Source organism: Anabrus simplex, chromosome 1 (assembly GCF_040414725.1).
Source record: "Anabrus simplex isolate iqAnaSimp1 chromosome 1, ASM4041472v1, whole genome shotgun sequence".
NCBI lineage: Eukaryota > Metazoa > Arthropoda > Insecta > Orthoptera > Tettigoniidae > Anabrus > Anabrus simplex.
The window spans coordinates 1799895251-1799923161 of NC_090265.1; the positions used below are offsets into that span (position 1 = coordinate 1799895251).

The window sequence follows — 27911 nt, forward strand, 5'->3', positions numbered from 1 at the left end:
GAACCAGTTATTAATTTCACAAACATGTCTAATATAATCAGAAAGAATGCCTTCCCAAAGCTTACATACAATGCATGTCAAACTTACTAGTCTGTAATTTTCAGCTTTATGTCTATCACCCTTTCCTTTATACACAGGGGCTACTATAGCAACTCTCCATTCATCTGGTATAGCTCCTTCGACCAAACAATAATCAAATAAGTACTTCAGATATGGTACTACATTCCAACCCATTGTCTTTAGTATATCCCCAGAAATATGATCAATTCCAGCCGCTTTTTTAGTTTTCAACTTTTGTATCTTATTGTAAATGTCATTGTTATCATATGTAAATTTTATTACTTCTTTGGCCTTAGTCTCTTCCTCTATCTCGACATTATCCTTGTAACCAACAATCTTTACATACTGCTGACTGAATACTTCTGCCTTTTGAAGATCCTCACATACACACTCCCCTTGTTCATTAATTATTCCTGGAATGTCCTTATCGGAACCTGTTTCTGCCTTAAAATACCTATACATACCCTTCCAATTTTCACTAAAATTTGTATGACTGCCAATTATGCTTGCCATCATGTTATCCATAGCTGCCTTCTTTGCTAGATTCAATTTTCTAGTAAGTTCCTTCAATTTCTCCTTACTTCCACAGCCATTTCTAACTCTATTTCTTTCCAGTCTGCACCTCCTTCTTAGTCTCTTTATTTCTCTATTATAATAAGGTGGGTCTTTACCATTCCTTACCACCCTTAAAGGTACAAACCTGTTTTCGCATTCCTCAACAATTTCTTTAAACCCATCCCAGAGTCTGTTTACATTTTTATTTACCGTTTTCCACCGATCATAGTTACTTTTTAGAAACTGCCTCATACCTGCTTTATCAGCCATATGGTACTGCCTAACAGTCCTACGTTTAAGACCTTCCTTTCTATCGCATTTATTTTTAACTACCACAAAAACAGCTTCATGATCACTAATACCATCTATTACTTCAGTTTCCCTATAGAGCTCATCTGGTTTTATCAGCACCACATCCAGGATATTTTTCCCTCTGGTTGGTTCCATCACTTTCTGAATCAGCTGTCCTTCCCATATTAACTTATTTGCCATTTGTTGGTCATGCTTCCTGTCATTCGCATTTCCTTCCCAATTTACATCTGGCAAATTCAGATCTCCCGCTACAATCACATTTCTTTCCATGTCGTTTCCCACATAGCTGACTATCCTATCAAATAATTCCAAATCCGCATCAGTGCTACCCTTTCCCGATCTGTACACTCCAAATATATCAAGTTGCCTATTATCTTTAGAAATGAGCCTTACACCTAGAATTTCATGTGTCTCATCTTTAACTTTTTCGTAGCTTACAAATTCTTCTTTCACCAGAATGAAAATTCCCCCTCCCACCTTTCCTATCCTATCTCTACGATACACACTCCAGTGCCGTGAGAAAATTTCTGCATCCGTTATATCATTTCTCAGCCATGATTCAACTCCTATTACAATATCTGGTAAATATATATCTATTAAATTATTTAATTCTATTCCTTTCTTTACAATACTTCTACAGTTCAGCACTAAAAATTTTATGTCATCCCTACTTGATTTCCAGTTCCCTGTTCCCTTATCACCGCTCCCTAGGCCATCCCGTTTCCCTGAATGTACCTCCCTATTACCCTTCCAAACAAATTTCCTAACTTATACGTACCACTGCGGTTTAAATGTAGGCCATCCGAGCGCAGATCCCTATCTCCTACCCACCCATTAGGATCTAGAAATTTCACTCCCAGTTTCCCACATACCCACTCCATAGTCTCATTTAAATCCCCAATCACCCTCCAGTCAGTATCCCTCCTACACAGTATTCCACTAATAACAATCTCCGCTTTCTTAAACTTCACCCGTGCTGCATTTACCAGATCCCACACATCTCCAACTATGTTGGTACTTATATCAGCTTGCCTTACGTTGTTGGTACCAACGTGAAACACTACCACCTTCTCCTTCCCCTCCTCCCTCTCTTCTACTTTCCTCAACATCTGCCTCAACCTAATTCCTGGATAACATTCTACCCTGGTTCCCTTTCCTCCACACACTTTCCCCACGTGTCTAATGATGGAATCCCCCATGACCAGAGCCTCAACCCTACCCACCTCATTTGATCCCCTCCCCTCCTGGTCAGCCCTATCTTTCCTGATAGCTGCAGAAGCTACTTCCTCCTCCCTTTCCTCCTTCCCATGACCCTGTTCCACCTGTCTTTTCCTATCCTCTACTCTACATTTTCCTTTCCTACCTTTTCCCTTCCTCCTACTTCCATGCATCTCAGCAACAGTTCCCTGTCCCTCATCTTCCCTCTGTTGTTCTACCTGGAGTGACTCGTACCGATTTCGCACAGACACCTGTCCTGAATTCTGATCCTGAATAGAGCCCTTGGCCTGCAATCTCCTTCCCCTTAGAACATTAGACCACCTGTCTTCTACAACTCGTCCCTTTCCTTCCACTCTCTCTTGTACACCTACTGTAACCTGTACATTGTTTGAGGGAGTCCTATCTTCCTTCCTGTCTTCTGTGAGAATCCTAATTATCTCCCTCAAACTTTCCAACTCCTCCCTCATACCCCTCAATGCCTCACCACACCCACAATAAGTACACTCGCGCTCCTTAGCCATTCTTTACGGGGGAAAAATTATAAATTAAAAAAATAAAGTAACTTATTTGCAAAAAAAAATAAATGAACAGAGGGATATATTGTCTGGGATAGTACACAACAATAAGGTAATTAATATACGACTACACTACAATACTACTTAGTCGTGCTCTATTTTTTTTAAATCCTACAACCCCTAACAGGATAAGAACTGCTGTTAATTACTGAATATCGAAAGTAATACACAAGAACTACACAATTCCAAACTGCAATTAAGCCTATCCTAATTTCAACAATATTTTAGTAAGAGTTTCTACGGATACCTCTACTACACCAGTACTACACAAATATTTTACAATAATAAAATAAGCACACTAAATTCTAATAGAATATTACTCGTATACTACTGTACAGTACACTACAGTAATTTTTAAACTACTTTCAGACGTATCCTAATTACGATATCGGTACCGTACCGTATGTCACTACTAAGCACAACAGAAATGAAATTTGCAAGAACTACTGTACTCAAAGATTACCAACGAAGCTAAATGCTTAGACAAATTATTATTAGTATTAGGGTCTAATAGATACACACGAAAGATAACACACGAATATAGCAGGCAAGATACGGCACTATCTAAATGTACCGTACTGTATCTACACTACAATGTATCTACACTACACTATACTGCGTTTGGTTAAATGCTTAAGTATGAAAAGGATTGCCGTACACGAAGAAAAACACGAATATAACTGGCAAGATACTATCTAATATATTATAACTTATCTTCACTACAATTCTACTGAAATGTGGTTATGTGATTATTACAGCTGGTGGATTACTATTATTTTCCCTACTCCACGGGACGGAGAAAAAAAAAGTGTCCTTAATTAGGCCTACTGAAAAATACGAGGTTGTCTACAATAATTTCTCAAATATTCTGTCAAAACTACTACTACTATTACTCCAGGGACTTGAACTGCAATTACTGGGATATATGAACTTTATTATTATTAGCTAACCGCTCATAAATACTGAAAGATCGAGGGAGCGAAATATAAATTACGGATACTAACTACCTACTCAGAAGTACAAATGAATGGAATACAAGGTCAGCTGATTTTTATTTATATTTACTTGACTACACTACACCCTTTGTTCACGACTGTAGCCAACAATGCAATATTTGAATATGAGGAGCGACAATAATCAATAATAATACGACTGTTAACTATTACCGTGTAATCTCTTTAACTTCTTTTTAAATGGAAGTTTACAGGCGTATCATGTTTTTTAATGTAGTAAATTATTACCTTCGCGATAGTTTGAACGTATATCTATACGAAATACCGGAGAAGTTGCTGCAGAAGTTACGGTACTATTCCTTATGATAATCTGCCTTTGTAAGTACAACCAACGAACCTACAGATAACGGTATTTACAAATATTTTTAAAGTTAATATTGTTACCTAAAGTATTACCTAAACCTAAATTCGAAACAAGGTGCACCTAGGTAGCCTACTTAACCTAGAAAACGTAACTTACTGAAGACCAACTGAATTACTTGTTACAAAATTTAAATAATTATTACTACTCCCAATTTCTACCAACAAGCACTAAACACCACTATATAAACAGCACTAAATGAATCAGATATACACAAAATTAAGCTATTTCAATAGGTTTTCACCTTCTGGGCAGTCTCAAGAAATTCTGAGACCAGTCTCCATTCAGAGAGACTAAACTCCAGTTTATTCATATACATTTGGAGATGTGTCACCGAGAGAATCCGCTAACGAGCTGTGTCTCAAGGAGCAAAGGTTACTGCTGAGACATCGCTTTTTTATTCATATACATTTGAGACATGTCTTAATATTTATGAGACAAGAGACAAGATATCACCCAATATGTTGGAAATTTTAAGTGGAATACCTTGTAGAGGAGAGATGTGTTCACTGCGACAGTTAAGATCCCACCCACCGTCCCCCAGAAGTAATTTTGCTTTTATAACCTAATTCAACTTATCACGCGCCATAGTCCATCGCCTAACTACGTTCCAGCATTTTGATTGGGTGAGACACAATGGGATGTGACGTCACTCATAGCAATGAAGTAAATGAATTCCGTTACAACCCGCGCACAAGAAATACACAACAGCCCAGACCATTGGAGGTGTCACGCGGGATACTAGAGGCCTATGGCCGCTTCTAACTTTTAGAGAGACAAAATATAGCATGATGCCATGCAGTGTCACAGATGTTTTTGTTGCAGTGGTAAAGGGATGGAACGTAGATCAGAAATTCTGGTGTCGTGGTGGTCTCGCGCGTATTCGTTGTGAAATGTGTTGCGAACACCCAGTCCCCCAGTCAGAGGAATTAACCACTCCGACCCAACCAAAAATCTGGTCCCTCTGAGTCAAATTGCCTACTTTACTGCAAAATATTCATAAACTAGCCTATATTCCCCCACCGCCTCCCAAAAGCGAACCATGTGGATGGTTGTTTTGAAGTATTACGATTTTGATTGTTATACGGCCTTGTTGAATTTTAGGTTAGGTAAACTTTCGATAAAAAACTAGATAGATGCATGTTTCCTAATATGACTATTTCATGTGGAATTATAGGTTATTCAAATTTTCAACCAAAAAAACCAAATAGGCCATGGATGGACGTTATTTTAAAATGTTATAATTTAATAGACCCTCTAGGATATAAAATAATTGCTTGTTTTCATGTACATAAATGGAAGTTTATTGGGAAAAGCTTTAAAATTCATTCAGCGATTCAAATCTTTAAGGATTTGTCCTTACCTCTGAACTTTATTATTATTATTATTATTATTATTATTATTATTATTATTATTATTATTATTATTGTTGTTATTATTGTGTTGTTGTTGTTGTGTGTTTGAGTCATCAGTCCATAGACTGGTTTAATGCAGCTCTCCATGCCACCCTATCATGTGCTAACCTTTTCATTTCTACATAACTATTGCATCCTACATCTGCTCTAATCTGCTCGTTATATTCATACCTTGGTCTACCCCTACCGTTCTTACCACCTACACGTCCTTCAGAAACCGATTGAACAAGTCCTGGGTGTCTGAAGATGTGTCCTGTCATTCTATCTCTTCTTCTCGTCAAATTTTTCGTGATTCGATCTATCCATCTCACCTTCAGCATTATTCTGAAACACCACATTTCAAAAGCTTCTATTCTCTTTCTTTTTGAGCTAGTTATCGTCCATGTTTCACTTCCATACAATGCCACGCTCCACACGAAAGTCTTCAGAAACATCTTTCTAATTCCAATATCAATGTTTGAAGTGAGCAAATTTCTTTTCTTAAGAAAGCTCTTCCTTGCTTGTGCTAGTCTGTATTTTATGTCCTTACTTCTGCCATCGTTAGTTATTTTACTACCCAAGTAACAATATTCATCTACTTCCTTTAAGACTTCATTTCCTAATCTAATATTTCCTACATCACCTGCCTTCGTTCGACTACACTCCATTACTTTTGTTTTGGACTTATTTATTTTCATCTTGTACTCCTTACCCAAGACTTCATACCATTCAGCAACTTCTCAAGATCTTCTGCAGTCTCAGATAAAATAACAATATCATCGGCAAATCTCAAGGTTTTGATTTCCTCTCCTTGGACTGTGATTCCCTTTCCAAATTTCTCTTTGATTTCCTTTACTGCCTGTTCTGTGTAAACATTGAAAAGGAGAGGGGACAAACTGCAGCCTTGCCTCACTCCTTTCTGGATTGCTGCTTCGTTTTCAAAGCCCTCGGTTCTTATCATTGCAGACTGATTTTTATACAGATTGTAGATAATTCTTCGTTCTCGGTATCTGATCCCTATCATCTTCAGAATCATAAATAGCTTGGTCCAATCAACATTATCGAATGCCTTTTCTAGATCTACGAATGCTATGTACGTGGGCTTGTCCTTCTTGATTCGATCCTCTAAGGTCAGACGTAAAGTCAGGATTGCTTCACGTGTTCCTACATTTCTTCTGAAGCCAAATTGATCTTCTCCCAACTCAGCTTCAACTTGTTTTTCCATTCTTCTGTAAAAAATACGTGTTAAAATTTTGCAGGCATGAGATACTAAACTAATGGTGTGGTAGTTTTCACACCTGTCAGCACCGGCTTTCTTGGGAATAGGTATAACAACATTCTTCCGAAAATCGGATGGGATTTCTCCTGTCTCATACATCTTGCACACTAAATGAAATTACCTTGCCTTGCTGGTTTCTCCTAAGACAGTCAGTAATTCAGAGGGAATATCATCAATTCCAGGAGCTTTGTTCCTATTTAGGTCACTCAGAGCTCTTTCAAACTCTGACCTCAAAATAGGGTCTCCCATTTCATCAGCATCAACAGCCTCTTCATGTTCCAGAACCAAATTATCTACATCTTTACCTTGATACAACTGTTGGATATGTTCCTGCCATCTTTCTGCTTTGTCTTCTTTCCCTAGAAGTGGCTTTCCATCTGAGCTCTTAATATTCATACACCTAGATTTCTTTTTTCCAAAGGTTTCCTTGATTTTCAGGTATGCAGCATCTACCTTTCCCAGGACCATACAGCCTTCGACATGCTTGCACTTCTCCTTCAGCTTTTCTTCCTTAGCTGTCTTGCACTTTCTATCCACTTGATTCTTTAATCGCCTGTATTCTTTTCTGCCCTCTTCATTTCTAGTATTCTTGTATTTTCGTCGTTCATCAATCAGGTCTAGTATTTCCTGAGTTATCCACTGATTCTTAGTTGATCTTTTCTTCCTTCCTAACATTTCTTCAGCAGCCCTACTGACTTCATTTTTCATGACTCTCCACTCTTCTTCTATAGTGTTTCCTTCAGCCTTTTCATTTAGTCCTTGTGCAACATGTTCCTTGAAACAATCCCTCACACTCTTTTCTTTCAACTTGTCTAGATCCCATCTTTTTGCATTCTTTCCTTTCTTCAATTTGTTCAACTTCATATGGCATTTCATGACCAACAAATTGTGGTCGGGGTCCACGTCTGCTCCTGGGAAAATTTTGCAATCCAACACCTGGTTTCTGAATCTCTGCCTAATCATAATGAAGTCTATTTGATACCTTCCAGTGTCTCCAGGTCTCGTCCACGTATACAGCCGTCGTTTGTGGTGTTTGAACCAAGTATTGGCAAGGACTAAATTATGATCAGTGCAGAATTCAACCAGCCAACTTCCTCTTTCGTTCCTTTGTCCCAATCCAAATTCTGCTACTGTACTACTTTCTCTTCCTTGGCCTACCGCTGCATTCCAGTCTCCCATCACAATTAGATTCTCGTCACCTTTTACATATTGTATTAAATCTTCTATCTCCTCATGTATTCTTTCGATTTCTTCATCATCCGCTGAACTAGTAGGCATATAGACCTGCACTATTGTGGTGGGCATTGGTTTGGCGTCTATCTTGATGACAATAATTCTTTCACTATGCTGGTCGTAGTAGCTTACCCGCTGCCCTATTTTCTTATTCATTATTAAACCAACTCCTGCATTTCCCCTGTTTGATTTTGTGTTGATAATTCGGTAGTCGCCTGACCAAAAATCTTGTTCTTCCTGCCAACGTACTTCACTTATACCAACTACATCTAACTTTAGCCTATCCATCTCCCTTTTCAGATTCTTTAACCTACCACAACGATTCAAACTTCTAACATTCCACGCTCCGACTCGCAGAATGACTGTATCCATCTACCTGATGATCGCCCGCTCTCGTGTAGTCCCCACCTGGAGATCCAAATGGGGGACTAGTTTACCTTCGGAATATTTTACCCGGGAGGAAGCCATCGTCAGTACATCATTCATACAGAGAGAGCTGCATGTCCTAGGGAGGTAGTTACGGCTGTAGTTTCCCGTTGCTTTCAGCCGTGTAGTAGTATCAACACACCTAAGCCACGTTGAGTATTATTACAAGGCCGTATCAGTCAATCACCTAGACTGCTGCTCTTGCAGCTACCGAAAGTTAGTCTGGTCTCTCAACAGATACCCATCCGATATGGTTGCACCTGCTGCTCGGCTATCTGCATCATTGTGACACGCAAGCCTCCCCACCGCGGCAAGGTCACATGGTTCGCAGAGGATTATTATTATTATTATTATTATTATTATTATTATTATTATTATTATTATTATTATTATTAGCATGTTTAACGAAATGTTATTGGTCCCGTAGGTATGTCCCAGGATCAGGAGATTGCCTCAAGTCAGTACCCTTAGCAGAGATTTTGGTCCACGTTGTGGAGATTCAGCAAGGGCAGAAATGAATGCTGCATTGGACCGGAAGCCCATTGTAGTAATCGCAGATGAGATGTCGGACAATGGAGGCAGATGTATCTTTGCTGTTCTATTCAGGACGATCACACCAACTGCAGAACAAGTTTATGTGGCAAGCTGTTCATTTTTGGATGCTGCCAACGGGACATCATGCAGCGGAGCCATCCTTGATGCTCTCAAAGATTATCATATTGATTATGAAAATGTGCTGTTTAGTGTCAGACTCTGCCAGATACATGGGTACATGTTTCCAGGCATTACAGATGATAATTGGAGACCATCTTCTTCACATAAGTTGCATCTTGTGGGGGATGTTATAGGAACTGTCACAGTTGAACAATTTGGTTTCAGAACTTAAGCTTTCTTTTCTCCACTGCAGGAAGTTAAGGAAGTCGTATCAAAATGTTTCCAAGATAATGTCCCTGATTTGAATGCAGTGTTGTTCCCAATGGAAATCTTGGTTTCGCTCATTCCAGTATTTGATAAGTACTTCACACCTCTGGTAGAATTCTTAAGTTCTCTTGATGAGAATTCCCTAAATAGCAGTGGCCATTCATTGTTGGATATGTTCAGAAATCAACTTCTGTTGATGAAAGTTTAGATAAAGTTTGTTTCACAGATAGCTGCAAAAATGAATGCAGCACTCATAGTACTGGAGGGATCATTGTACCCGTATGCTCGCAAGCTGTGGGATGATCTTTCCACTATTTGTGGAGAGAAGAGGTGTGCTGACGGATGGTTCCCGTTGGAAGCAAGTGAACTGCTGGAGAGTTGCAGAAACAATGTGAAGAAGGAGGAGATTAAGTTGCAATTTAAGCAGCGTATGCTTACATTCATAACTAAGCTCTCGAAGCACATGAGGGTCAGTGTTACTAACGTGTTTTTCAAAGAAGTGTGCATTTTATTTAATCCTGCAATAGCAGGGAAAAACTGTGCTCTGGAACCCAAATCACTTGTGCCTTTGAAGTATAAGTTGCCGTTTTTTAGCAGTGTCACTGTTGATCAGTTTGTCAAGGGCTGCGAAGCATGTCACCAACAGATGCTGCAGAACATTAGAATGGAAAAAAACAAAACACTGACACTCTTCAAATGTTGATGGCACTTAGGTTAAAGTTTCCTTCCTATGCCTCGGCAGCACTGCAGTGCATTTTGGGCCCCTACGAACAGTGTCGATGTAGAGAGGTTTTCTAGCAAGTACAACATGATTTTAACTGATAGGCAGTCTCGAATGAAGGAGGACACAATTCAAACAATTGGCATGGTGTACTTCAGTCATCATTGAAATTCCTCTTCCTTGTAGGTCTGCTGTACTGGGATAAATGAATACGATCAGAGTAGTATTTTTCACTTTGAAATTGTGTTTGTAAATGTTTATTCATGTATGTGTGTTAATACTTCTTGCAATCTTATGCTGGTGTTTGTCTTATTTTCCATAGTGTATTCAAAACTGCATGACAAGCAATTTGTGATTAAATAGTATACTCCCAACTGTTGTGTGCAATTTTGCAAATTATGCCTATTTTTAACTAATTTGCTACAAAACACTGAATTTGAGAAGTATATATGCTACAAAATACTAAATTTGAAAATCAAAATGCTGAATGTCTGATTTTTAAATGCTATAAACCACGAACTCTATTAATCATGTAAGACGGGGCCTAACCACTTGGTTGCTGTGAGTGCCACATGGGTTTGTGAATTCACGCGGAATTGAGTTCTTGGTCGGGATTCCACGCTAATTGAAACACTGCTTGCGCATGACACTACGTGGTAGTCTAACAAAACCTTTTAAGTATTTACATTTTAATTTGGAACACCCAGCAAGTCAAATATGTATTGATATTATGTAACTAGCACATGTTAGCCGGGAGTTCTGTAAAAGTGGCAGGGCAGGTCCTAGGGAGAATGATATATAATTGCTTCGGCACCACTGGAACATTGTGCGTTAATCGGCTTAGCACTTAACATGTTCAGTTCCTCATAACTGTTAGTGAGCATGTGGAGTAATGTTCCTAACTTCAATATAACCGTAATCATGATTAATTGTAACTTGCTTAGTGAGCCAAACCCCACAGTGCCACAGTCCGGATGGGCCATGGTATGCAGGGAAATTAGTGTCTTTTGCATTTCTTAACTCTTATTTAAAATGTTGTCTCCATTACATCTGCTGTACTAATTTATAAACTAATGAGAGGGGAGAAAATTGTAAACAGTTAGTTTGTTATTTTAATGTGGAATAATCCTCTTGGACAGTTCTACCTCCATTGTACCTGATATAATGTAACTTCTTGTACATTTTGGCTTGTTCCAGGGAACCTGAACTATTTAAGAAAGATGCTAGAGCTGAAACTCCCGAGGCTGGTACATCAAGAACATCGGAATCATGGTCCTCAAGGACTTCCGTCACAAGTGTTACACGATCTTTCTCGCAAGCATCGTTGGAGGAAAGGCCTCCCATCAAAATGCATGGTTCTGATGGCAAACAGTAAGTATTGGTCACAATTTTTTTTTTTAATGTCAGAGTGAATTGTTCATGTCACGTTGCTGCGAGCTTGCATTCAGGAGATCGTGGTTTTCTATAGTTTCCCATTTTTACAACATGAAAATGCTGGGACTGCACTGTGAGGTTGCAGCTGCTTCCTTCCCAATCCTCGCACTTTCCCATTCCCGCGTCGCCGAGAATCTCCCATGTGTTACTGCAAAGTTAACCCACTAAAATAGAAGAAAAACATTTGTTAAGCTTACAGTTAGGCGATTTCTGGCTGTTACTCCTCCTCAAAGAGTTAATTATTTGGAGAATATAAAGATGAAGTGGTTCGTGTCTCTTTTACTTTTAATTATATTTTCAGTGGAGGTTCATGGTGTGGGTTACTGTAGTCACTTCCTAGTTCCTAGCCACGGGTCAAATTCATAGTCATCACTTATATATAAGTGGAACCCTTAAGTAATAAGGGATCACTTATAATAAGTATTCACTTATATGAGTTTACATTTCATAGACAGCACTTAAAGAACACACTCATTGATACAGTAAGTATCACTGGAGATGTGGCAATGCTGTATATTATGCCCATGCTTCCTGGATCGTGCAGTTCCGGCTACCAAATAGCGGGATGATCTATTGCGTTTTGCTTATCGAAGGACATTGCACGACCACGCTCACGCAAAATTTTTGAGGTTAAAAGATCGTCTATATTTTATTTGGTTATCAAAATGGATAACAAAACAGCGAGCTGAGACGACACCTGCAAGAACTTGCACATAATATAGAACAAGCAGACAGACGCATTTTCCCATCAGAATATGAATGATGTGGGAAAAACTTGTTGTGGACAATGCAAACTATGAAAATGCCCAGTCTAATTTTCTTAATATAATGTTTATAGTTATACAGGTACTCGAACCTATACAAATATTCATCCAAATGTTGAATATCTAGCCTTACAACGCTTTTAATGATTTGACAAATATATCCGTAGGTAACTGTTATGTTGTAATAGGCCGAATTATTTCTCCAATAAAACGTAAATAGTATGTTTTGATGTGCGATGCCATAATTTCAGAAACTTCCGAGATAACCTGGCAAATGATTGGTTGATAACCTGATACCTTATATAATTAGCACAAATCAACCTTAAAATAAATGGTGGTAGTGCAACACGTTCATTTTTCTTATAATTCTTTACTATTCCATAGGCCTACAGTCTTGATAACTTACCAACTGTAACGCGTTTCCAATTAATTAAGCGAAATACCGGTAATGATTATCGTGAAAATAATAATAACCTGAAATTAAGAGCTGGCATAAAATATAAAAACAATATCTTCATTAATGGTGAGGTAGCGAGTCCTCCAGGGGTTATGTTCACTCTCTCAATCAAAGGAACAAGAATATTCATAATTCTCACTTTACTAAAACAAAACCTTCTTTAAATAGTTGGTCACATTACATTTCGACAGGATTTTCCATCTCTACTGTGTGCACGGGTAGCAGGTAACAGGTAGGGACCCTCTTCAGAGGCAGCTCTACCCAGGGAGTGGCGCCCCTGCCTATGTGAGTCCCAGAGCACACTGACCCGGTGTGTAAAACCTGTATGGGTCCCTGCTCAGGGTTACGAGTGAAGACCTCAACGGCATCTACGGCGGAGAAGGTGGACTTCGGTACGGTGGAGATGGCCGAAGGGGCAAATCCGTAGCGTCTACTCCAGAGGAGCGGCCACGAAAGGCACCTGTCTCCATGTTAGGTGCGGCCTAATTTTGAATCTGGCAGAAGGTATAAAATGCCTTTGGGTGTGGCGAGCCCGTCATAACAATAGCCTATATGGATAAAGCAGATATGGTGACTCGTGAAAGGTTAGGGCGTCCCCTGCTAAAATTGACACGCAGCTCTTCAGGTGCTGGGGGAACTGTGATAAAAGGAGCAACCAGCACCAAACTACATCAAGATTGCAACAGTAAATGTACTGACTCTGACGGAAAAGACAGAAGAACTGGTTGACTTCATGATAGAAAAAGATATAACCATACTTGGACTGTGTGAGACCAAGAAGAGGGGTACAGGGGAGATTCCTCTGAGAGAAGGATACAGGCTGTATTACAGTGGAGGACCTGAAGCAAAAAATGGAGTGGCCATCATACTTAGAAAAGAAATCCAAGAATATGTGGAATACACAAAATACGGCAGCGATAGGAGGAGGAAGATGATGATGATGATGACGATGATGATGATGAGACTCCAGTTTGAAAATGGAGTGAAAGATCTATTTCAGTTGTATGCCCCACAAACTGGTTGCATAGATGAACATCTAGAGGACTTCTTAGAGGAAGTGGAGAGACAGAAGTGCTATTGATGGGAGTTCTAAATGCACAAGTTGGAATGGAAAGGCAAGGAAAGGAACATGTTGTAGGCCCCTTTGGATATGGAAATGTAAATCTAGAAGGTGAGTTGTTGGCTTTTTGCATGAGGAATCAAATGATTGTTGGAAACACCTGATTTAGGAAGAAGAAGAGTCAGAAGATTACAAGGTATGGTTCGGGAGACAGACGAACAAAGACCATGATTGATTATATAATCATAGAGAAAGAATGCCGGAAGAACCTTTTAGATGTAACAGCCATGCCTGAAGAAGCCTTTGCTGGTGATCATAGAGTTGTGATAGGAAAATTGAAAGTTGGAAAGATTCAAAAACTCCCATTAAGAAGAGAGAAAAGAATTAAAGTATGGAAGTTGAAGGACAAAAGCATACAAGAGGAATTTCAAAGGGAAATAATACCCTTGGTACCCAGGACAGAGGTGGGGGATGTTGAAGATGAATGGAAAATATTTAAGGAAGCACTGGTTGGATGTGCAGAAAAGGTATGTGGTCGAACATCAGGAAATGTGAAAGACAAAGAGACACACTGGTGGAATGATAGGGTAAAGACTAAAGGGAAGGAAAAGAAAATGGCATGGAAAACATCTAAGACTGGAAAGTAGAAGAAAATATGTGGAGGCAAAGAATTTGGCCAAGAAAGTAGTGGAGGAAGAAAAGAGGAAAAGCTGGGCCTTATTCATGTAGAAATTGAGAGATTATACGCAGGGCAGCAAGAAATTACTGTATGGTATCTTAAGAAACAAAAAGAGAGATCAAGTAAACACCAGATTTGTGAAGGATGAAGGTGGCGTAATATTAACACATTGCTGGCTGGATGCTTGAGCTTGTCACATACCCTGTGGACCGGACATTTTTCTACTAAGCATACTAGGGTGCACTGGATTATAAAAATGTACATAAATATTAGACCAGTAAAGATTTTATCTTTAAAGTTGGTGGATCTGCCTTTACAAAACCATCTCCCGCGTCAATTACTAACCTGTCATTAATGTTTACATCGTTGTCGTCATCGGAGTCACTTGAATAAATAAGCACACTAGGTAAATAATGGCGTGTAGAGGCTTGAATATCACTTCCACTATCACTCTCACATTCAGTTTCCACTAATTCATTATCACTATATCCATTTGAATGATCATCGGCATATAATTCTTCTAAAATATCGTCGTCAGCTAACACCGTATTCCACGGGCGCTCCATCTTGTCATTGACTGAACCGGCAGAAAGAAAGTCGATGTTTCGAAACTAAATCAAAGTATAAAAGAGGCCATGAATAAAAGAAAAGTGGCAGATATACATCTACGATTTATTCTACTCAATGTGCAAGTCTGAAATACCGTATTTCACGGCATAATCGTTGCCACCGCGTAATCGTCGCGTCGTTTATTTTCAATACAAAAATCGGACTTTAAACCTTTAGTTACATAATCGTCCCACGTCCAAATTTTGTTCACTAATCTGGTTAAAAGGTAAATGGAACTGCAACGTAAGTTGCACATGAATGCGCAATTTAAATACGTGTATGGTTTATGGGCAATTTGGCAACACAGTCACGTTTGCGACATGTTGCACAACGTATAAATAAATGATACCGGTATAAGTACGACGCATGGCTTACCGGTAGACTATCGGCAGTTTGACAACGTGGTCGCGAGACAGTGTACTATTTATTCACCACCCACATATTATGCTTACCGGTAGGCTATCGGCAGTTTGACAACGTGGTCGCGAGACAGTGTACTATTTATTCACCACCTACATATTATGAGTTCCCATTTGAAATATGTAAGGCTGTAAGTTATCGCTTATCGGCAACGTCGCCAGAAAATACCGGCTAGGTAGGTTGAATGGACCTCGAACCAGCCCTCAGATACAGGTAAAATTCCCTGACCCGGCCGTGAATTGAACCCGAGGCCTCCGTGTAAGAGGCAAGCACGCTACCCCTACACCATGGGGCCGGCTCCTGTGTTATTGCGCACGAAGTGAAATCCAAGACGATAACGCAGATTTCCACGGAATTATTCAGCCGAATTATTTACGATGTCTCAGTTGTCATCGCTAGACTCTTATCTTACTACTACGTCATAAGTGTCCGGGGATGGGATGAAAACTTTTATCCAAGCAGTCAAGATAATTATTATCCAATGCTATCAAAGTTTTATTTTATAAACTCGTCAGTAGTGTAATGTAAAATCATCAATAACTGGAAAGAAATATTAACCTAATTACCGTATGTTTAAAAGAAATTGAAAAAAATGAATGTTTGTTACTGACGTCTCGGAATACAGTCAACTATACAGTAGATCTACACCGCGCTAGCTAGAGCTCCGGTTTGCGAGCTTTGCGCAAGCGCAGTAGTGTGTCGCAACCAACGAGCTAAACTGATAAATTGTTGCATGCTTCCTTGCTGCCTAACAGTATTGGCTGCTCTGGAATGGACAGATCACAGATGCATTTATTTGTTTCAGATTTACGTGATTACTGTAGACATGTGTGCGTGAGAATTTAAGTTTTTAATTTGTGTTTTGGGTGTTTGCAGAAATAATTTGTTTTAATAGTGAACAATTACGGAAAGTCATTTATATCACAAAACATTAACGTGTGAAGCATTTATAAGCGATTATGGGTAAATATAGAAACTATTCTGCGGGCTTCAAGCTAAGCGTAATTGCCTTCGCTGAACAGCACGGGAACAGAGCTGCAGAAAGAAAATTTTCTGTGAGTGAAAAGTTGGTGCGTGACTGGCGGAAAGTAAAAAACAAGCTAAAAAGCACAAACCCTTCTAGACGCGCGTTTCGAGTTCCTAAAACAGGGAAGTTTCCTATAATTGACGAAGAAGTGTTTCGGTACGTCAGTGAAATACGTAACAACGGCTGCAGTGTATCATATGAAATGTTACAAATTAAGGGACAGGAGGTAGCGCGCAAACACAACATACCGGTAACTCAGTTTAAGGCGACTCGTGGGTGGATTAAGGGGTTCATGCGACGACACAATCTGTCAGTGCTAAGGAGAACAACACTAAGCCAAAAGTTGCCTGCTGATTACACGGACAAGATTGTAAATTTTCACCGATTTGTCATACGTTTGCGCAAGGAAACTTCGTACTTGCTTTCTCAATTCGTTAATGCCGATCAGACTCCAATCTTTTTTGATATGCCTCGCAACAGCACTATTGCGCTAAAAGGATCACGGAGTGTATTAATGAAAACCAGCGGTAGTGAGAAGTTGCGATGCACGGCAATGCTAGCCATTACAGCTGACGGGAGAAAGTTGCCGCCTTACACGATTTTCAAGAGGAAAACGATGCCTAAGAATATACAGTTTCCCCGTGGAATTCATGTACGATATTTCCGGTTGGATGGACGTAGAACTCGTGCTGGACTGGGTTAAAACTGTGTGGAATAGAAGACCTGGTGCACTACTAAAACAACCAGCTCTGCTTGTTTTAGATAGTTTCCGAGGTCACCTCGTGAACGAAGTGAAGCAAATTCTCACTACAAATAAGACACGACAGATAGTCATTCCTGGTGGCCTAACATCTGCTTTGCAGCCACTAGACGTATGTGTTAATAAACCCTTTAAAGACCACTTACGTCGATTTTACAACGAGTGGATGATGAGCGGCGATCAGCAATTGACGCCCGCCGGAAATATCAGGCGTCCACCCTTGGACTTGTTATGCTCGTGGGTGAAGAAGAGTTGGGATCTTATACCACCTGAACTAGTCTCCAAGAGCTTCAAAAGGACTGGGATTTCGAATGCACTAGACGGTTCCGAAGATGACGCAGTGTGGCAGGGAGACGAAGAATATGATACTGGTATTAACAGAGGCGAGGACGGCGCATCAGATAGCGACACCGAAGATTTGGAATAAATTGCGTACCGGTAAGTCCGCATTTCACAACAAAGCGATAATTTTTTGCAAGTGTAATATTTTAACTTTAATACTCAAATTAATGACAAATTAACTTAATACGTTCATTTTTATTTTCAGGTTGGAAAAACGTTCGCCGAATTGTTGCGAAAAATTATGAATTTTGTTTTAGACTATTTTAATTATTTTGATGTATAAACGCGAGTATTACGTGCATCTTAAATTTGTATCAAATACAATTTAGTTATAAATACATTTTTTGAGTAATACAAATACTGGTGTTAAATATTCATCGTATAATGGTCGCACCCTACGATTTTTTTTGAAAATTTTGGTATAAAAAGTGCGACGATTATGCTGTGAAATACGGTAGTTCAATATATGGTCAAAAGATGTCACAGGAAGACCAAAAACAACTTCGTGAATAAAACGGAAATTTCTCGGGGCCCATCGCCTACTGCTGGCGAGCGTACTACGAGATTTCTCGGGGCCTGTCACCCATGTGTTAACAAAGCCTGAAGAAATAAGAAATAGATGGAGAGAGTATTTTCAGAAGCTGCTGAACATAAGAACGGATGACAGTCATTCAGTGGACGACCAGCAAAGGCAATTAGTTGATGAAGAAATGGATAAAGAAATTACAATGGATGAAATTGAAATGGCAGTATGAAAGATGAAGAATGGAAAAACTGCTGAAATAGATGAAATTTCAGTGGAGATGATAAAGGCAGCTGGAGGTGTAGGCCTGCAGTGGACATATCAGATTCTCGGGAATGTCTGGGAGAATAAGGAGGTCCCTGAGGATTGGCAAAAAGGAATAATCATCCCAATTTTCAAGAAAGGTGATAAGAAAGTTTTGAAGAACTACAGGGGAATTACTCTAATATCCCATATTGCTAAGATAATGGAAAGGATACTGGAAAGTAGAATAAGGTTGAGGGTTGAGAATCAGATACAGGAAAATAAGTTTGGTCTCGGAAGTGGAAGGTCAGCAATGGAGCCCTTTTTCATTAGTAGACAACTAATGGAAAAGCAATGGAAGTACTTGAATGATATGGTGATGACATTCATAGATATTGAAAAGGCATATGACAGTGTCCCCAGGACTAAATTTTGGTGCATAAAGGAATTGGACAGGGATTAATAAAAATTATCATGGCATTGTATAAGTAATGTTTTAGTTGCGTGCAAACACAAGTTGGCAGGACAAGTTGGTTCAAAATAACTAGTGGGCTGAGACAGGGAAGTGTTCTATCACCAATCCGGTTTACCCCTATCGTGCATGCATTTTCAGTTTGAAGTGAAAAAAAAATATTGTCTTGATTTTTTATTCATTAGAAGGTTACAAAATACAGTCATGTTAAAGAAAAAGAAATTATAGTTCATTTTCTTTCAAAATGAGGCCTATGTGCATGAAGGGAATCCACACACACCACAACCCAACTGAACCGAGGAATAATTTTCTTGGGAGATACTGTGGGCTGGATGTCAGTTTTACGTGCACGTTTTACCAAAGTAAATTTTGCATTAAGGAGCGGCTGTTGTTGTTATTTCCTGCTATGGAATTCCTCAAAACACTGTGGACAAAGGGCATATTGGCAGCAAAGGCAGACATACCTGGTTTTCCTTGAACAGCCGTGAGGGTGGCACTTTTATCCTTTCCCAGCTTATAGGTAGCCTTCACTTTCAACCATTTTTTGGTTGTTGGTGGCATCTGTGAAGTGGGTCTTCCTTTCTTGGGTTCATGATTGCTTCCCATGTAAATGAGAGAAGTAGTTGCTGAGGACTTGGAATTCTAACAGATCCAGCTTCTCACAATCTGGGTTCATTCTCCAGAGGATCCAACAGTTTACAATGGTCACATTCTGTAGATAATGGAATACTCTGAAGTATTCCCTTTTGTACCTTATGGTGTGCCGATAAAGACCTACGAGCGAGTCCATTAGATGTACGCCACCCATGTGGGAATTGTAAATGCTGATGGAATATGGTTGTGGAATTTCAATGATTGTGCGCAGTTTTCAACACCATCTCTTAGCAATACCTACAGGTTCTGCTCCAGCAAATGTAGATGCTACGTGTAAAAATGAATTATCATGCCAGCAGGTTACTGTGATTTTGGACTGCGACGTAACACAGTACAACCCTCTCGGTTCCTTCTTCAAGCTTTTCACAGACCGCAGCTTGAGATCACCACCACAAGGCCTTTTAGTTCTGATAGTCCTGGAAGCATAAATGCCATCTCCAAGAAGTTTCTAGAGAAGATTAATCGACGTAAACAGATTATCAAAAGCTTACGGCTTTTGAACTTCACGTCTTCACGCAGCCCAAGAACATCATCACCAACTGCTCCAAATTCAGAATGACCTTCACCATTTTGCACTTTTCCTTGATAGATCTCAAAGCTATGGACGTATCCTGAGGAACTGGTTGAGACCAAAATTTTGAAGCCTCATTTTTAGGGTTTACTCTTCATCCATTGTTTCAGCTTTGATCGGCCTTTGAAAGGGACTATCTCATTACCTGATGAAAATTCTTCTGGCTGGGAAGAACATCTAAAGATGTGCTTGAAATGGTCAATCGTAGGACTTAAATGTATAAGCCGATCAATAATGTCTGCTGGAATGTTCTGATTGTAAATGAAATGCAAATACTTCCGTATCTCGCAAAAGCGATTGTCAGGTATTACTGACAGGACGCAGAGTATATTGTGACATTTGTTGTGAAGACTACATTTTCTACAGACGGCCATTGTTCTTCATCCATTTTGTTCTAAATGCATAGAAATGAGAATATATGACAAATATGCCATGAAACCTCAGTAGTCTGTCTTGGTTTGCATAAAAAATTCCACCAAAACACTACAATATGGTGTAGTTCTAATTGAGGTTATGACTGTGAACCATAACCTCTCGTACATTTAGACCTCATATGAGGCCCCTATATTATTACATAAAATAATGGTAATAAATTGGATGTACAATAAAAATACTAATACCATTGGAAAGAGCATGCTTTTCTGCTATATAAAACATTTTTACTTATCAGTTGCATATATTTGTAAAGGACATATCAATTTCAATAATTTAGTCTCTATATGAAACACACAAATAACAAGAGTGCCACAACAGCCTACAACTTTGCAGCTGCAAGGAAGTGGTCTCATCTCATAGATATAGTTGTAACTAATATCACACCTCACTTAAGGTCTAAAGTGAAGAACAGAGTCATAATTTTTCACAAATTCATAACAATATTAAATGAACGGCGCACTAAACGAAACATCATTTTGGGACCTCATATGAGGCTTGTGCACACAAGAGGGTTACAATAGTAGTGGATGACATCATGAGAACAGCAAAAGCAGCATATGGAGGAAGAGAAATGAACATGATGTTATTTGCAGATGATATTGTGATTTGGGGAGAAGACGACAGGAAGGTTCAAGAACAGTTGAATGTGGTGAATGGGAAGATCGAAGACTGTGGATTTAAAATAAGTGTAGAAAAGAGTAAAACTCGTGTTATGACTAGAGGGGAGAAGGAAGGGAAAGGTCAGATGAGACTTGCAGACAAGCCCCTCGAAGTAGTGGAAACGTTCAAATACGGGGAGTGAATTAATGGAGAATGCTTGACTGGATGCTGAGATTAATAAGAGGACTCAGGCTGGAAGTTGTTTCTATCATAGTGTAAGAAACATGTTATGGGACAAAGATGTGCCAATGGAAGCAAAGGAAACTATGTACAAGATGTATTACGTACCCATAACAACTTACGGAGCAAAAACTTGGACAATGACAAAGAAGCATGAGGATACAGGCTGCCGAAATGAAGTTCTTGAGGAGTATGATACAAAACAGTAGAAGAGACAAACTAAGGAATGAGAAAATCCGGGAAGAAATTGGAGTGGAAAAAATGAACGATAGAATAGAGAAGAGCCGACTAAGATGGTTTGGGCACATAAAGCGAATGAGTGACGAAAGAATGCCAAAAAAAGTGATGGAAATACAAATCCAAGGAAGGAGAGGCCATGGACGACCACGATTGAGATGGAAGGATACAATCCAATGCAGTATTATAGAAAGAAACCTGGACTGGGACACAGTGTTCGAGGAGGAGTGGTGGAAAGTCTGAAGAAAGTGGAGAGGAACCATATTTGCCCCTACCCGGCTACGGCTGGATTACGGGAAATGATGATGATGATGACTGTGTGCACGGAAAGCATTCTGTGAATGAAATGCAACATAAGTGACGAACGAAACGTGGCCTATAAGGGGCACTTATGTATAAGTGCTGTCTATGAATTCTGCCCTGAGAGTTGGTATACCAGTTGCTATGGAATAGGAGTGGTTATCTCGGTCATACTCGGAGTTCGTGGCTCTCCTTGTGCTCAGATGGCTAGGACTACAGTAAAACCTCGTTAAGGCGTTTCTGTAGGCGGCAAGGAGAAAGAAAGTGTTAAGCGAGAAAACATACTTCTGAATATACGAATAAAAACTATTCGACAAGGATACAAACAATAGATACAATATTTTCCAACATGAGCTCATTTTATGTCGTGTATCCACGGGTATAGTGTAAACTATACCAACCCTCTCTAAAGATGAGAGGAAAGTATTAAAAGGTGTAAAATATGATATAGATTTGATTCCCATAAGGAACCTGAAATATTTGTCCCGAATGAGTGAATTTATAATGTCCAATAATGGACCAACTATATAGGTGTAAAAAACACTAGTATAAATCTGAAAACCTTTTCCTGGGATTTATAAAATAACAGTGTATTGAAAGGTGTGAAAAACATCAGACAACAAATATGAAAACGTGCGCTGGGGCCAATAAAAATATCAAAGTATTATTGCAGATCACACACTTTCTAAACCAGACGTTAGTAGAAGCCTTTGGATTTTGAATCCAACCAACTGATCGAGGTGTGAGTTTCAACATTCGCGACCTCTTCACAGTTAATGATGTGAATGTCAGTCCACTCTTTGACAGATTTTTAATTGTCACCATTAGTAAGGAATTTCATGAGTTTTTCCGTATCCATAACTAGACAGTCACAAGACAAATATGCACTGTGTTTGTCAACTTCACACAATTATGTTGCTAATCCAGCTATCACGCGACAAATATCCCCTACACTTCACTGTAACTCTCAATAAAAAATACATTTCTAACTTCTGAATGGATGCAAAATACAAGCACCAATAGGTTTAATGTGTTATTTAGCGATCTTGCTACTAATTGGCAAGCAAAATTGTACATTCCTGAGGCTAACGGCTTGCTCCCCGAAGGTGCAACTTATCTTGTGAAGTTTAGTATTTCAAGGACTTCTCCTGTAATCATGCAACTTTGGCGACGGCTTTTAACCAAGTTGGAAATCGCGATTCTTTCACAAGACATGCAAATAACATTTTCAGGGCTAGGTAAAATGTGATTGTGCTAAGCAGCAATAGCAAAAATTCGTGACTCAATAAGTGTGGTATTTTAATATAGATTTAATACGATATATTAACCGGTCGGCATCAGGAAAATTCTGCCGTATTTCCTCAGCAACCCTCTGCAACCTCTGAACAAGACACATCAGATGGACAATTTTTGAATAGAGTACCTTAGTCCCATGTGTGGTGCAGCATTGTTTACTATCAAGAAGATTCGTTATTGCCCAATTTCATCATTCCAAAAAAGCTTCATGGTATTGCCGAAATGTACTGCAGTTGTTCGCGGCATCTAAAACCTCTGAATGAAGTTAATATACATTGCCCGGACGATCCACAACATATCTCCTACAAACATCCATAGTAGTCCCATCAACGGATTTCCAGATGCCGTTGTTGCCTGTTCTGTTTTTCCATAGCGTGTCTTCATAACCAGAGGGCAAAAAAACTTTTCCGTAAGGTTAGACAGTGTTGTGTATGTAGTTAAACATTTTTGGAAGTGCTCGTTGCTCAGTTTATCAAGTGGAATATTGGTGTATACCAACATTTCACATAGGTCTTTGGAGAAATCAGAAAGCTTGGTAGATGAAGATTTCACTTTGTCAAACAAAACAGCCTGCCTGCTCTATTGAGAAGAGTTTTGATTTACTCAGAGCTTTTATGCTTAGTCGTTGTGCGATGCAGTTGGACATTAAATCTCTCTATCGCTGCTACATGCTTCACATGCTTTACAAAAATTGTTCCATCAGTACTGTAGACCTCTTCATCAAACTCTTTCATATTTCTTAGTTTTTCACCTTCACTGCCCTTCACTTTAGGAATGATGGAAAAGTCTTAAAAAACTTTATGTACTGGAGTACCTTATTAGGAAGATCCGAATGCTATATACAAATTACAAAAGCTCTGTCAGTATTGGAGATGGTAACTCTGAATGGTTCAATACAACCAAAGGAGTACAACGGGGAAGTGCTTTATCAGTTCTTCTATTCATAACAGTTATGCATACAATTTTAAAGGAACTAAAAGGAAAAGGTAGTAAAGATCTTCAGGCTCTGGTGTTTGCAGACGATGTGGTAATATGGGATAAAGCAGAGGAGGGAGTGCAAAATAATCTGAATGCATGGTGTATGAAGTTTGATGATTATGGAATAAAATTGAACCCATCAAAAACAGTAGCATTGAAAATCTGCAGACATAATACAGAATGCAACGTAAAAATACAGGACCACCTAGTTGAAGTAGTACACCAATTCAGTTATTTAGGAAGCATAATGGCTGGTAATAATAGAGCTGAGATAGAAATAAGAGTAGACACCTACTATGGGATGAAAAGGTCCCACAAAGAACAAAAATGACCCTGTACAAGTCATATTTAATTCCCATCCTTACATTTCTCTGGAAACCTGCACACTAATATCAAAGGATTGTAGTAAGATTCAAGCCTGTGAAATGAAATTTCTTAGAACTGCCCTCCTAAAGACACGACTTGATCGCATGAAGAAAGATGAGATCCGATCTAACCTAGGTCTAAATGAATCGATGGAGGAAAAACTTAGGTCATCTAGACTTAAATGGTTTGGGCATGTTAAACGAATGAGTAGCAGAAGGTTAGCATGTGCTTATTTGGAAAAGAGAATAACAGGTAGAAGACCAAGAAGAAGATGGATTGACCAACTGAGGGAAGACGTGGAGAGAAGAGGATGGAATTGGGAATCTGTCATGGACAACAAAATCTTTTTGAATAGGCAACTTTGTAAGACGCTCGTTTTCAAACACACTTCCCAGCTCGTTGGAAGGGCAAATTGATGATGATAATGACTACAAGTGTGACCAGAAATTCGTTCATGGTGAACAGGGAAGGGTGCTGTAACTGGATGAACTGGGCAAGAGATAACATGGAATTTCCTTTGTTAATTCTCTCCAAGCTAAATACAGTAAAACCTCGTTGATTCGAAGTCGTTGGGACTAAAAAATCGGATTTTGAATTAACCGCCAATTTGCAATTCAGAAGTACCAACCCTCGCTGCGTTACAAAATATTCTAAGGCCCGTTACTGCATGCAGTTAACCTTGAATCACAGTTTATACCTTTCAAATGCCATGAAAAAAGAACTATTTCCAAAATGTATCCAAGAAGGTGCATTTACAGTATTCAAATAGTGCACTTGGGTAAGTCACTTACAAACATAACCTCATGCAACGAAAGAAAAAAAAACAATCACACAATTCAAAGACGAGGATAAATTATGCTGGTTCCCCTGTGCAAATGCATTATTTTTTGGATTTCTGTACTGTTTGCATATTTAGATGCTTTGTACTGGCATGGAAAGTGCCCGACGCCCATAACCTTGTGGCTTATCGATCCTTCCTATGACTAGGGGATAAAGTTTCTCACTTCCATGGTGCATTGCAACGCACTACAATGACCCCCATCCCTCACACTTGTACGATTCTCCGGCTGGCACTTTCTCCTTTAAAACCATATTATCGTTTTCGCTCGCATTAAAATAAAGTAATGCAGGGGTTTTTTTTATTTCCCCCCCATCAAACGTCGGCATCGCCAGTGTCCGTGGATTCTGTTTTCCCGCACACTGCCTGTTGCGTGATATTACGGCGTTGCTTAAAAGGTTGAATACAAAAGAATTCTGATTTCATTCAACTTAGTAATCATGAAGCGTACTGTAGATCCACCGAAGTGAGTGTAAATGCGGAAAGCTACGGTACCATTCCACGTTCTGGAACACGCGTTCTATTATGACGCACATAGATTTCGAGTTGGAATTACTGTGTAACATACTACTGTTTTAAAATGTAAAGGCAGTTTCAAATTAAAAGTCTAAATTTCGGTAATGGGGCTGACATTGTACTTCGAATTACGAATTATCCGTATTTCGAATTAAACAATTTAAATAACATGCAAAACTGTATCTCATGTTTCCGGGAACGAGACCTTCTTCGAATTAGGCGGGATTTTGAATTAACCGATTTCGAATTATCGAGGTTCTACTGTAACAGCCTATCTGGAAGGAGTGAATGAAATGAACATTCAGCAGTAATAAGAACAGTGTCAAGAAGCCATTTATTTTTCAAAAATACTTCTAAGTGGAAGACAAATAGATATTTTTAGTGTAACAGAGATGAAATTTTTAACAGCTATTCTAATGAATAGATATAGTTTTTAAGCAGGCTAACCATGTATTCATCCTATCTGCTGGAGTGACATCCTACTCAGTGAGACGTCCGTACAGCTGCTCGTAGTCAGAATCAGGTCTTCTAAACCTGCTACCTGCCTCTTCTGGGAAAAGAACGAGGAAGGACGCTGGAAGCCATGTCTTCCCTCTCTGCCATTATTGTTTATTATATTGATGGATGAAATCATAAAACGTGTAAAACAGAGTATCAGTAGTGATGAAGTGAATGCTTTGATATTTGCAGATGATGTGGTGAGAATTTTCCTAACTCCTTCAGTAATTTTAAAGCCTTACAACTGCATTTAAAATGAAAAATATTAAAATGAATATTCATTAAATAAAATACACAATCGTTGGACCTTGTACTCACACTTAGCTCTTACCTGCTTACTTACACATACGTTGATGGGCGCCAGCTACAACTCAGTGCAGCAAGAAGAGAATGAGGTTCTTGAATATCTCTAGGATGTGGGGTAATAAGCTTACTTTTGCCAACATACCATATAAGTTCTGGGAAAAGGAGATTGGCGTTCGGTTTCCCAATTAAATTTGAGGTTAAGAAATTTTACTGTTTAAATAAAACGATTAATTAATTTGATAGAACAAAATATATTCTTGAAATAATTTCAATGAAATAGTGAGAACTGCTGCGATTAAACAGATGAGAATATAAAATTATGACATTGCAGCTGAAAGAAACTAGGCACGAGTTTGAAAATCTTCTTGACCGGACATTTGACTATTATACATGAAATTTATCCCTCACTGGTTCACTTGACTGTACCTTCAACACTTCGAGTGTAATTGCGATGTATTCGTTTGATCTGGTGTTTACTGTAGATGTATAAAGCCTAATTTGGTGATGTATCCTTTTTATTTCACTGACAACTAAGTATCCATGCGACTGCTTCTTCTCTATTGAGAGGACTTCTTTGTAAGTCTGTCCTGTATGCCTTCATGGTAAGTGTATCCCTCTAACTGAACTGACTGACTGAGGTCTCACCTTCTACTTGACTCCATCACTGTTCATCTTCCACTTTACTTCTCTTTTCACCTTCCAATTGAATAATGACTAATGACCGACTGAGGCCTCTCCATCTCGTTCACTGAATGACCAACTGTGGCCTCTGCTTCCAATTGAATAATGACTGACGCTACAAGATACAGCCACCTTATATAGTTCTTGGTTGACATATCTACGCAATCTCCAGAAATAACTATGATCTACTCCCACCTCGCGACAAATGTTACACCCTATGGCGAAATCGCCGTGGCACCCAGTAGGTATCTCCAAGAATGTGAACTCGCCACTAAATGCTCACGATGACATAGCGATGACTTGGCAGTAACGCCAGCAGTATTGCACAGTGTAACAATGTCATATCCACATCTGATATACAGCAACTGTTACTGTACATGTTTTAGTGTTAATCTACACACACGTATATATGCATACATTTAACTACAATCACGCAAGCGACAAGCATTGCAGAATTGAGTTGACTAATAATTATAGTTACAATAATAGTAATAATAAGGGTATAGACATAATAATAATATCACAGATGAAATAATA

At 39.1% G+C, this 27911-nt stretch overlaps 1 protein-coding gene across 3 annotated transcripts in view; it reads left to right on the forward strand.

Moving 5' to 3' along the window:
- Nucleotides 1–27911, forward strand: part of AGO3 (Argonaute 3) — a 466191-nt gene that overhangs the window by 117621 nt on the left and 320659 nt on the right. For all 3 annotated transcript variants that reach the window (XM_067138589.2, XM_067138590.2, XM_067138588.2), the window contains exon 3: nucleotides 11266–11439. In XM_067138589.2, the coding sequence (XP_066994690.2) occupies nucleotides 11266–11439 (174 nt within the window). The remainder of the gene's footprint in view (nucleotides 1–11265; nucleotides 11440–27911) is intronic.